Here is a 13,516-nt window from a genome sequence, read left to right as displayed (position 1 = left end):
GGGATATATTTCCAAGTCAGGATGCTGTGTGGCTTGGAGGAGAACTTGCAGGTGGTGGTGTCCCCATGTGTCTGCTGCCCTTGTCCTTCTAGGTGGTAGAGGTCATGGGCTTGAAAGGCAAGCTGCTCCTGTGAAACGTCTTGGGAGATTTCGCTCTCTGAAAAGGCGCTATATAAATGCAAGCTGTTGTTGATGTTGAAGCTGGGTCACTGATTCCAGTTTCAAATGCGGGGTTCTACACTATTTCATTAACTTCAGTTTAATACTAAGGAACTACACTTTACATCTCCACGTATCTGTGTTGGTGGTAACTTAACCTGGGCCTTAATTAATTAGGTCTCCCAATTCCTTTTCTCCTTATGTTTCCACCTGAACAGCTCCGAAGCCGAGACAGAACCTCACGCCGACCCCTCCGACCATGAAGCTTTGGTTCCCTCCAACCCCGGAGCCTCCTTATCAGGACCAATGGCCAATGGGCTGAATCAGAGGGGCCAAGCAATGGAGCGTATAGAGGAATCAAAGGCTGGTCAACCCAACTCAAAGTCCAAGGCTCAGGAAGGTAAAGCTGGCTGGTCAACTTCAGAATTTGCCATTTTACCATGCACTCCCCCCGCCATACTCCCAGAACCCTTTAATGCTGGCTGTTGATGGAATGCATAAAGTGGACCTTTGAACGCAGATGTTATCTCATTAAATTGCTTTTCCTGTATCAACAGGATTTGATGGATGAGGCGAAGTTGACTGTACAACTCTCACAGAGTGAGACTATCACCCTACAATCCTGTGATTTTCACCATCCTTAGAGTAAAATTCTTTACGGCTGTCCATACCTTCACTCTCATTCACCCGATCACTTCAAAACTGCGGTTAAAAATCCGTGTCATGATTCTTTGTACAGGGGGATATTCCAGCAGGAGCCCCCTGTCCCACACTCCCAAATAAAGAAATGGGAAGTTTATCAAGATCAGGAAAGTTAAGAAGGCGAATACACTCACAAACAAAGTAACATTGACAAACGAACCAGAGGGGGAGAGGAGGAGAATTATTTTTTACACAGCGAGTTGTTGTGATCTGGAATGCGCTGCCTGAAAGGGCAGTGGAAGTAGATTCAATAGTAACTTTCAAAAGGAAATCGGATAAATACATGAAGGGGAAACATTTATAGGGTTATGGGGATAGAGCAGGGGAGTGGGACTAATTGGTAACTCCTTCAAAGAGCCAGCACAGGCACGATGGGCCGAATGGTCTCCTTCTGTGCTGTGAGATTCTATTGCTTCTCCTATTGTGGTTTGTCTAATGTCAATTAATTGGCAGAGATAAGAGTCACACAGCTTTAGAATTAAACGATTGATACTTGCAGGAAAAACTAACTTCCGTCTTGTAGCACAGGCTGAATTATTGTTGTCGGAACATTTTGCAGCATGAGACCATTTCACACTGTCACTGATGTTTCATTCTGTGTGGTGACACTCTCTCAGTTCTGATTCAGAAGGTTGTGGGTTCAAGTCCCAGTTCCGAAACTTGAGCACAAAATCCAGGCTGACACTCCCAGTGCAGTACTGAGGGAGTGCTGCACTGTTGCAGGTGCGTCTTTCAAATGAGACATTAAACCGAGGCCCCGTCTGCCCTCTCAGGTAGATGTAAAGGATCCCACAGACACTATTCCAAAGAAGAGCAGAGGAGTTCTGGCTAATATTTCTCCCCCAACTAACATCACTGAAACAGGTGATCTGCTCGTTATCACATTGCCGTTTGTGGGATCTTACTGTGTGCACTTCCTACATTACGGCAGTGACTACACTTCAATAAATACTTAATTGCTGTGAAACGCTTTGGGACGTCCTGATGTTATGATAGGCGCTATAGAAATGCAAGTCTTTCATTTTCTGCAGACATTGCGAGTGAAGATTTCGTGAACTAAATTACCATCTAGTGGCAAAATCAAGCAACTACGCCCATTCGCTCCCAATATTCGTTCTGTAAAGGACAAAGGGTAATAATTGATGCTTTTAAAAGCTGCAGTTATAACTCTCTTTCTGTGTCATGGCAAAGCAGCTTCAAATGTGCATTCAGGCAGAGACAGGACAACTCGAAAGCCTCCACTTGGTCCAGTTTATCGTCTCTGAGTCCAAAGATTGTGGGTTCAAGCTCCACTCCAACAACAACAACTTGCATTTATATAGTGCCTTTAACATAATAAAACATCCCAAGGCACTTCACAAGAACAATTATCAAACAAAATTTGACACTGAGACAAATAAGGAGATATTAAGACAGGTGACCTTAGTCAAAGAGGTAGATTTTAATGAGCATCTTAAAGGAGGAGAGAGAGAGATAGAGAGACAGAAAGGTTTACACAGGGAATTCCAGAATTCCAGAGCTTAACGCCCAGCCAGCTGAAGGCACGGCCGCCAATGGTGGAGCGAGTAAAATCAGGGAGGCGCAAGAAGCCAGAATTGAAGAAGCTCCGAGATCTGGGAGGATTGTCGGGCTGGAGGAGATTACAGAGACAGGGAGGGATGAGGTCCTGGAGAAATTAGAGACAGACACTGCAGGCAGTGCAGGGGGTGGGAAGGGGGGAGTCTTTGACCTGCCAGAGTTGCTGTTTCTCAAGTGAATGATCTGTCTCACTGACATTTCCACACTGTGGTAGGAAGCGCAGGAGCCAATTCCTTCCAGCGACCTGTTCAATATATAAATGCAAGTTGTTATTTAATGAGTTATGATAATATGAAGCACATATACATTAACATATATTTTATTTCAATTGTCACTATTTTCAGTACTTTGTTAAGTGCAGTTTAAGTTGGTTAATTTATATCAAGGATCCAAACTTGCCAACTGCACCCTGACAAAGAGAATGATATTTCTGTTTATGAAGCAGTTTGTTCCATTTCTCACCTGTGGGAAACACCTCAACACACTTCAATCATTTACTATTAACGTGCAGTGAATCTTGTTATACAGGCAATTGTGGGAACCATTGGACATGGGTACACAGTAGGATCCCATGGGCACCAATGATTTATTTTGACCATAAACTCCTCTGCCCTTGCTGCCGACCCCCCCCCTTCCACACCATGACCCTCGCACCCCCCCCCCCTGCCCCCTCCTCCCTCCGCCCAGCCCCACACACTGCGAAACCCCTCCTGCTGAGACTTACCTGTGACCTGGTTCCAGGGCCTCGGGTGAATGCTCTACAAGCAGCAGCCACCGTCTCCGCCACGAACATCCCCACCGAAAATAACTTAATTGGGTCATTCAACTCACCACCATTTGTGGAATCTTGCAGTGTGTTAAATCACTGTCACATTTGACCCCGTGTCAACAGTCACCATACTTCATTCCTTGTCCTTGTACCACTGTTTCAGAGAGATGTGTTAAGGCAGGGGGAGGGGGTGAATTTTCTCTCCCAATTGTCCTCTGTAACTTGGGCAGAAGAGCTGCCCGTGGAAATTTACCCCCTCCCCACTGTATTAACAGGAAGAGGAGGAGACCATTCAGCCCCTCGAACCTGTTCCGCCATTCATTAGATTATGATTGATTTGTGTCTCAACTCCATTTACCTGCCTTTGCTCCATATTCCTTGATAACTTCACCGAACAAAGTTTTTGTAATCTCAGTCTTGAAATTTTCAGTTGAGCCCTGGCCTCAGCAGCTTTTTGGTGGAGGAGTTCCAGTTTTCCACTCCCATTTGTCTGTAGAAGTGCATCCTGATTTCATTCATGAATGGTCTCGCTTTACTTTTAAGGTTATGTCACCAAGTTCTAGATTCCCCCTCACCAGACGAGGTTATTGCTCTGGATCTAAAAGAAGGAAACACGAGCATTTCTCTAGCATCTTTCAGCACCCGCAGAAGTGCTTTACAGCCAATGAAGTACTTTTGCCGTACAGTCATAGAGTCATTTACTGCACCGAAGAAAGTCATTCAGCCCATCAGGTCAGTGCTGGCTCACAGCGGAGCTATCCAGTCAGTCTCGCTCCCCCGCTCGATCCCCGTCGTCCTGCAAGTCTATTTCCTTCAAGTGGCCATCCAGTTTCCTCGTGAAGTCATTGATTTTCTCCGCTTCCATCACCCTTGTGGGCAGTGAGTTCCAGATCATTACCACCCGCTGTGTAAAAAAGTTCGTCCCCATATTCCCCCTGCATCCTTCAATCTGTGCCCCTCGTCCTTGTACCATTAGTTCATGGAAACACTTTTTCCCCTGTCTAACTTATCTAATTCTGTCATAATCTTGTTCATTTCTATTAAATCTCCCCTCAATCTCCTTTGTTCTAAAGAGAACAGCCCGAGTTTTTTTTAATTCCATCAGCTGCCATTTGAACTTGTGTCCCCAGGGCATTAGCCTGAGTCTCTGGATTACTAACTCTGCCATATTACTTCTGCTCCGCTGTCTCCCCCCAAAAGACACCACCACTGACAGCGCAGCACTCTCTCAGTATTCCCTCAAGTAAGAGTGAGACTTAAACCCATAACCTTCTCATTCAGGAGCAAGAGAGATGTCCACTGAGCCATAGCTGACAGTACTGCCTTTATATAGGGAACTGGTACTGTATTTCACCACACTGCTATCTATCATCTAGAATATATTAATGGTTACATCTGTTCACACATCCTGTCATTCTATTTGTATTAGAAATCCAGCAATGTCTCCACTGGCAGGAGGTTGTAATTACAGCGTGACAAGTTTACATAGGGAATTCCCATTATAGATGTTGACATATAAATTTACAATGGAAATATAAAAATAAGGAAAGGTCATTTGTCTTCCAAATTGGAGCTGAGATAAATGTGCTTCCTTCGGTCCAATTATCCCCTACCCACTAAGCCCACACTACTCAAAGACTACACTTGGTCCTGACTCACCTGTATGTGATGCTGTGGCTGATTGTCTAGGGCTCTATATAGAAGTTATTTTAATCGTTTTTTATTGACTCTTTCACACTAAAGATTTCTGTAACCAACTATTTGTGTTTTCTGTTTTATGTTTCAGCACTAAGACGAGCTTATAGCTTCAATGCTCCAACAATAAACAGGCAAGAGAAATGGAGGAAGAAAATCCAGACCAGTAAGGACAGACACATTATTAAATTGGTCATCATTTTCATACTTGGTGCTTACTGTTCAGCATCCCCAATTTTAATCTCTCCAAAAATTGGTGGCCGTGCCTTCAGCTGCCTGGGTGCTAAGCTCTGGAATTCCCTCCCGAAACCTCTCCGCCTCTCTCTCTCCTCCTTTAAATTCTACCTCTTTGACCAAGCTTTTGGTCACCTGTCCTAATATCTTCTTATCTGCCTGATAATTGCTCCTCTGAAGAGTCTTGGGACATTTCACTACGTTAAAGGGACAAGACAAATGAAATTATTTGTTCATTGAGATATAATTATACGAAGCACGTATACGTTATATTTTATTTCAATTATCACTATTTTGACAAAGTTGTTTAGTCTATATCAAGGATCCAAACATGCCAACTGCAGTTTGACAAAGAGACTAATATTTCTGTTTATGAAGCTGTATGTTCCTTATCCCACCTGGGGGAAACACCTCAACACACTTCACATACAATCATTTACTATTAACGTGCAGTGAATCTTGTTATATAGGCAGTTGTGGGATCCATTGGACATGAGTACACAGCAAGATCCCATAGGCATCAATTATTCATTTTGATCATGAACTCCTCTTATAGTAGCACTGTGGTATCTTTAACATCCACCAGAACAAGTAGGGGTCAGGTATGACAATTTATCTGAAGCAAGGCAGCACTCGCTCAGTGTTGCCCTGGCAGCATCAGCCTAGATTTTGTGCTCAAGTCCTGGAGTGGGACTTGATCCCATTAGCTTCTGACTCAAAGGTGAGAGTGCTACCTAACGAGCCACAGCTGCCAACAGGGCCATTTGCTTTTAATTGAGTCTCATAACGTGGCCATCACTGGCAAGGTGAGCATTTATTGCCCATCCCTAGTTGCTCTTGAGAAGGTGGTGGAGGACCACCTTTCTCCCACAGTGCTGTTAGGTAAAGGAAGATTAGATTCCATTCCAGTGCGTCAGGCACTTCTTAGTAAGTTGTGGAGGAACCAAATCCTGGAGGTTACAGGTTTACGATTCCTTTAGTTGAGATTTATGAGAAATTACACAGGATGCACACAAGTTTCATCTGTAAGATTTTATTCTATCTTCAAGACAGATTCAAAACCACCGCAATAACACAAACTAAAGTTAGTTCTAAAAAAAAACCTTGAGAGCAGTACATCAATAATATTACAAGCGATAACGATACATAAAACTGCCAATGGATGATCAATCTATGTTGACGGAAGGTCCTCCTGGCAAGATGACTGGCCAAGTATTCGTCTTTTCAGGGTAGCCCAACAAAGAGGTATAAAGACTTGTACATAAAGCAGAGTTGCACATAAAGAGGATTTATACATAAAGAAGAGTTATACATAAAGAGGAATTATACATAAAGAGGAATTTTACATAAAGAGGAATTATACATAAAGAGGAATTATACAGAAAGAGGAATTATACATAAAGAGGAATTTTACATAAAGAGGAATTTTACATAAAGAAGAGTTATACATAAAGAGGAATTATAAATAAAGAGGAATTTTACATAAAGAGGAATTATACATAAAGAGGAATTTTACATAAAGAGGAATTATACATAAAGAGGAATTATACATAAAGAGGAATTTTACATAAAGAGGAATTATACATAAAGAGGAATTTTACATAAAGAGGAATTATACAGAAAGAGGAATTATACATAAAGAGGAATTTTACATAAAGAGGAATTATACATAAAGAGGAATTTTACATAAAGAAGAGTTATACAGAAAGAGGAATTATACATAAAGAGGAATTATACATAAAGAGGAATTTTACATAAAGAGGAATTATACATAAAGAGGAATTTTACATAAAGAAGAGTTATACATAAAGAGGAATTATACATAAAGAGGAATTTTACATAAAGAAGAGTTATACAGAAAGAGGAATTATACATAAAGAGGAATTTTACATAAAGAGGAATTATACATAAAGAGGAATTATACATAAAGAGCAATTTTACATAAAGAGGAATTATACATAAAGAGGAATTTTACATAAAGAGGAATTATAAATAAAGAGGAATTATACATAAAGAGGAATTTTACATAAAGAGGAATTATACATAAAGAGGAATTATACATAAAGAGGAATTTTACATAAAGAGGAATTATACATAAAGAGGAATTTTACATAAAAAGGAATTATAAATAAAGAGGAATTTTACATAAAGAGGAATTATACATAAAGAGGAATTTTACATAAAGAGGAATTATACAGAAAGAGGAATTATACATAAAGAGGAATTTTACATAAAGAAGAGTTATACATAAAGAGGAATTATACAGAAAGAGGAATTATACATAAAGAGGAATTATACATAAAGAGGAATTTTACATAAAGAGGAATTATACAGAAAGAGGAATTATACATAAAGAGGAATTTTACATAAAGAGGAATTATAAATAAAGAGGAATTTTACATAAAGAGGAATTATACAGAAAGAGGAATTATACATAAAGAGGAATTTTACATAAAAAGGAATTATAAATAAAGAGGAATTTTACATAAAGAGGAATTATACATAAAGAGGAATTATACAGAAAGAGGAATTATACATAAAGAGGAATTTTACATAAAGAGGAATTATACATAAAGAGGAATTTTACATAAAGAGGAATTATAAATAAAGAGGAATTATAAATAAAGAGGAATTTTACATAAAGAGGAATTATACAGAAAGAGGAATTATACATAAAGAGGAATTTTACATAAAGAGGAATTATACATAAAGAGGAATTATACATAAAGAGGAATTTTACATAAAGAGGAATTATACAGAAAGAGGAATTATACATAAAGAGGAATTTTAAATAAAGAGGAATTATAAATAAAGAGGAATTATAAATAAAGAGGAATTATAAATAAAGAGGAATTTTACATAAAGAGGAATTATACAGAAAGAGGAATTTTACATAAAGAAGAGTTATACATAAAGAGGAATTATAAATAAAGAGGAATTTTACATAAAGAGGAATTATACATAAAGAAGAGTTATACATAAAGAGGAATTATAAATAAAGAGGAATTTTACATAAAGAGGAATTATACATAAAGAGGAATTTTACATAAAGAGGAATTTTACATAAAGAAGAGTTATACATAAAGAAGAGTTATACATAAAGAGGAATTTTACATAAAGAGGAATTATAAATAAAGAGGAATTTTACATAAAGAGGAATTTTACATAAAGAGGAATTTTACATAAAGAGGAATTATACATAAAGAGGAATTATACATAAAGAGGAATTTTACATAAAGAGGAATTATACATAAAGAGGAATTTTACATAAAGAGGAATTATACATAAAGAGGAATTATAAATAAAGAGGAATTTTACATAAAGAAGAGTTATACATAAAGAGGAATTATACATAAAGAGGAATTATACATAAAGAGGAATTTTACATAAAGAGGAATTATACATAAAGAGGAATTTTACATAAAGAGGAATTATAAATAAAGAGGAATTTTACATAAAGAGGAATTATACATAAAGAGGAATTTTACATAAAGAGGAATTGTACATAAAGAAGAGTTATACATAAAGAGGAATTATACATAAAGAGGAATTTTACATAAAGAGGAATTATACATAAAGAGGAATTTTACATAAAGAGGAATTATACATAAAGAGGAATTTTACATAAAGAGGAATTATACATAAAGAGGAATTATAAATAAAGAGGAATTTTACATAAAGAAGAGTTATACATAAAGAGGAATTATACATAAAGAGGAATTATACATAAAGAGGAATTTTACATAAAGAGGAATTATACATAAAGAGGAATTATACATAAAGAGGAATTATACATAAAGAGGAATTATAAATAAAGAGGAATTTTACATAAAGAAGAGTTATACATAAAGAGGAATTATACATAAAGAGGAATTATACATAAAGAGGAATTTTACATAAAGAGGAATTATACATAAAGAGGAATTTTACATAAAGAGGAATTTTACATAAAGAGGAATTATAAATAAAGAGGAATTTTACATAAAGAGGAATTATACATAAAGAGGAATTTTACATAAAGAGGAATTGTACATAAAGAAGAGTTATACATAAAGAGGAATTATACATAAAGAGGAATTTTACATAAAGAGGAATTATACATAAAGAGGAATTTTACATAAAGAGGAATTATAAATAAAGAGGAATTTTACATAAAGAGGAATTATACATAAAGAGGAATTTTACATAAAGAGGAATTTTACATAAAGAGGAATTATCCATAAAGAGGAGTTTTACATAAAGAGGAATTTTACATAAAGAGGAATTATACATAAAGAGGAATTTTACATAAAGAGGAATTATCCATAAAGAGGAGTTTTACATAAAGAGGAATTATACAGAAAGAGGAATTTTACATAAAGAGGAATTATACATAAAGAGGAATTTTACATAAAGAGGAATTATACATAAAGAAAAGTTATACATTGAGAGTTAGAATTAGAATTAGAACATTACAGCGCAGTACAGGCCCTTCGGCCCTCGATGTTGCGCCGACCTGTGAAACCATCTGACCTACACTATTCCATTTTCATCCATATGTCTATCCAATGACCACTTAAATGCCCTTAAAGTTGGCGAGTCTAGTACTGCTGCAGGCAGGGCGTTCCACGCCCCTACTACTCCCTGAGTAAAGAAACTACCTCTGACATCTGTCCTATATCTATCACCCCTCAACTTAAAGCTATGTCCCCTCGTGTTTGCCATCACCATCCGAGGAAAAAGACTCTCACTATCCACCCTATCTAACCCTCTGATTATCTTATATGTCTCTATTAAGTCACCTCTCCTCCTCCTTCTCTCCAACGAAAACAACCTGAAGTCCCTCAGCCTTTCCTCGTAAGACCTTCCCTCCAAACCAGGCAACATCCTAGTAAATCTCCTCTGCACCCTTTCCAAAGCTTCCACATCCTTCCTACAATGCGGTGACCAGAACTGCACGCAATACTCCAGGTGCGGTCTCACCAGAGTTTTGTACAGCTGCAGCATGACCTCGTGGCTCCGAAACTCGATCCCCCTACTAATAAAAGCTAACACACAACATGCCTTCTTAACAGCCCTATTAACCTGGGTGGCAGCCTTCAGGGATTTATGTACCTGGACACCAAGATCTCTCTGTTCATCTACACTACCAAGAATCTTCCCGTTAGCCCAGTACTCTGCATTCCTGTTACTCCTTCCAAAGTGAATCACCTCGCACTTTTCCACATTAAACTCCATTTGCCATCTCTCAGCCCAGCTCTGCAGCCTATCTATGTCCCTCTGTACCCTACAACATCTTTCGGCACTATCCGCAACTCCACCGACCTTAGTGTCATCTGCAAATTTACTAACCCACCCTTCTACACCCTCTTCCAGGTCATTTATAAAAATGACAAACAGCAGTGGCCCCAAAACGGTACACCACTAGTAACTAAACTCCAGGATGAACATTTTCCATCAACCACCACCCTCTGTCTTCTTTCAGCTAGCCAATTTCTGATCCAAAGCTCTAAATCACCTTCAACCCCATACTTCCGTATTTTCTGCAATAGCCTACCATGGGGAACCTTATCAAACGCCTTACTGAAATCCATATACACCACATCCACTGCTTTACCCTCATCCACCTGTTTGGTCACCTTCTCGAAAAACTCAATAAGGTTTGTGAGGCACAACCTACCCTTCACAAAACCGTGCTGACTATCGCTAATGAACTTATTCTTTTCAAGATGATTATAAATCCTGTCTCTGATAACCTTTTCCAACATTTTACCCACAACCGAAGTAAGGCTCACAGGTCTATAATTACCAGGGCTGTCTCAACTCCCCTTCTTGAACAAGGGGACAACATTTGCTATCCTCCAGTCTTCCGGCACTATTCCTGTCGACAATGACGACATAAAGATCAAGGACAAAGGCTCTGCAATCTCCTCCCTAGCTTTCCAGAGAATCCTAGGATAAATCCCATCTGTCCCAGGGGACTTATCTATTTTCACACTTTCCAAAATTGATAACACCTCCTCCTTGTGAACCTCAATCCCATCTAGCCTAGTAGCCTGAATCTCAGTATTCTCCTCGACAACATTTTCTTTCTCTACTGTAAATACTGACGCAAAATATTCATTTAACGCTTCCCCTATCTCCTCTGATTCCACACACAACTTCCCACTACTATCCTTGATTGGCCCTAATCTAACTCTAGTCATTCTTTTATTCCTGATATACCTATAGAAAGCCTTAGGGTTTTCCCTGATCCTATCCGCCAATGACTTCTCGTGTCCTCTCCTTGCTCTTCTTAGCTCTCCCTTTAGATTCTTCCTGGCTAGCTTGTATACATAAGGAGGAGTTATGCATAAAGAGGAGTTGTCCATGAAGAGTTATACATGAAGAGGAGTTTTACATTCGGAGCTTTACATAAAGAGGAATTATACATAAAGAAGAGTTATACATAAAGAGGAATTATACATAAAGAAGAGTTATACATAAAGAGGAGTTGTCCATGAGGAGTTACACATAAAGAGGAGTTATATATAAAGAGGAGTTATACATAAAGAGGAGTTACACATAAAGGGCGGCACAGTGGCGCAGTGGTTAGCACTGCAGCCTCACAGCTGCAGGGACCCGGGTTCGATTCCGGGTACTGCCTGTGTGGAGTTTGCAAGTTCTCCCTGTGTCTGCGTGGGTTTTCTCCGGGTGCTCCGGTTTCCTCCCTCAAGCCAAAAGACTTGCAGGTTGGTAGGTAAATTGGCCATTATAAATTGTCACTAGTATAGGTAGGTGGTAGGGAAATATAGGGACAGGTGGGGATGTTTGGTAGGAATATGGGATTAGTATAAATGGGTGGTTGATTGTCGGCACAGACTCGGTGGGCCGAAGGGCCTGTTTCAGTGCTGTATCTCTAATCTAAAAAAAAAGAGTTATACATATACATATAGAGGAGTTATACATAAATAGGAGTTTTACATTAGGAGTTATACTTAAGGAGGAGTTATACATAAAGAGTTATACATAAAGAGTTGTACATATCAAGTTATACATATACATATAGAGGAGTTATACATAAAGAGGAGTTATGCATCAATGTATTATACTGTTAGGAGTGCTTCCTTTTATTGGTAAATTTTGAAGACATTTTTTTCAAAATTGAAAAGATTCCATAGATGCTGGAACTATGTGTGTGTGTTGTTTAAGGTAGGTCACCAGAAGGTTTTTGGACTGAGCCTGAAAACAAACAATTGTTGGAATGAACCTGTCTGCAGATAATTACCCAGCAGGGGTTGTTTTTGACTTGGGGAAAGATGTTTGCAGAGAAATAACAGGTCAAGATTTATAGGGTAAAAAGACTTGTTTCATGTGACATTGTTTATGGTTTCGCTTTGGACAGTGAGTTGGGATCTGGACAATGCTTTGAAAAGACAGTTGGAGTCACCTTACCAAGAAGAACAAACCACCCCAACTCTGTCTGTTCCATCAGTTTGGCAAAAAACCTGCCAGTTTTCCATTTTGCGAGAAGCTGAGAACCAAGTTTTAGAAGCAAACAAAACTGTTGCTGCATTTCTCCTGTAAGGCCTCTGTCTGAAACCTCTGCTGCTGCATTTCCTGGAAGCCTACCCAAACTGATCTTCAACGTCGCCTGGAAAGAACTGTTCTAGGAAGATCCCAGTGACAGCTGTCTTTCCACATTGGGACGCCAAACCAAAAACAAAGGACATCTTTCCATATCTTCTCTTTATTCTTCAAGAATTAGCAAATATTTAAACCAAGTGTTTATTGTCTTTTTCTTTAATAGAGCTCTAAAATGCAAATCCCTTTATTTTTCCGGTTAACCCGTGTAGATGTGTGTGTGTGAGGGGCTAAAGTCAAAAGTGAACTTCAATATTTCAATCTGTGTGTTTATACTTTACTTCATTATTGGTTAAGACTTGCTTTATAATAAACTGATAATTTTGTTGTTTATTAAAGAAACCTGGTTGGTGTGTTTTATTCTGGGATGAAAGACCCGTGTAGAAGTGGAACTGGAATAAAAAGTGCACTCCTCCTGCCTCGCTCGTGACAATACATACTGTCCGTCCAAGTCAAATGATTTGGTCGTTGAACTTTCAGTTCTAGGTGATTGCTATTCCCACTGTGAGTTTCTGTCTTTAGCCTGCCGGCTATTGTTACTTTTTAGTGTCTTATCTGAAGCAGTCAAAACCGGTTAATTCTCAAGGTCTGTTCCCTCATCTCAGATACAGATTTCTCATCACTGAATATTATTCAGTTTGATAACACTCTCCGAGAAAACAAGACTACTGCAGAATATTACAGTTCAGCAGGTTTTAACAGAAACCTGTAGTTTTTCCATCGAGCTGTTCTCAGCCTCTCAAGGCATGATGGTAATTTGGTCAAGTAATTGGGCAG

General features: G+C 38.6%; 1 protein-coding gene across 8 annotated transcripts in view; it reads left to right on the top strand.

Annotated features, from left to right (window-relative positions):
- Positions 1-13,516, top strand: part of LOC137377198 (F-actin-monooxygenase mical2-like) — a 324,020-nt gene that overhangs the window by 268,411 nt on the left and 42,093 nt on the right. For all 8 annotated transcript variants that reach the window (XM_068046689.1, XM_068046680.1, XM_068046684.1 and 5 more), the window contains 2 exons: positions 378-559; positions 4,995-5,069. In XM_068046689.1, the coding sequence (XP_067902790.1) occupies positions 378-559; positions 4,995-5,069 (257 nt within the window). The remainder of the gene's footprint in view (positions 1-377; positions 560-4,994; positions 5,070-13,516) is intronic.

The sequence above is a fragment of the Heterodontus francisci genome, chromosome 14 (genome assembly GCF_036365525.1).
Source record: "Heterodontus francisci isolate sHetFra1 chromosome 14, sHetFra1.hap1, whole genome shotgun sequence".
Lineage (NCBI taxonomy): Eukaryota > Metazoa > Chordata > Chondrichthyes > Heterodontiformes > Heterodontidae > Heterodontus > Heterodontus francisci.
This window is presented reverse-complemented; position numbering and strand designations above follow the sequence as displayed.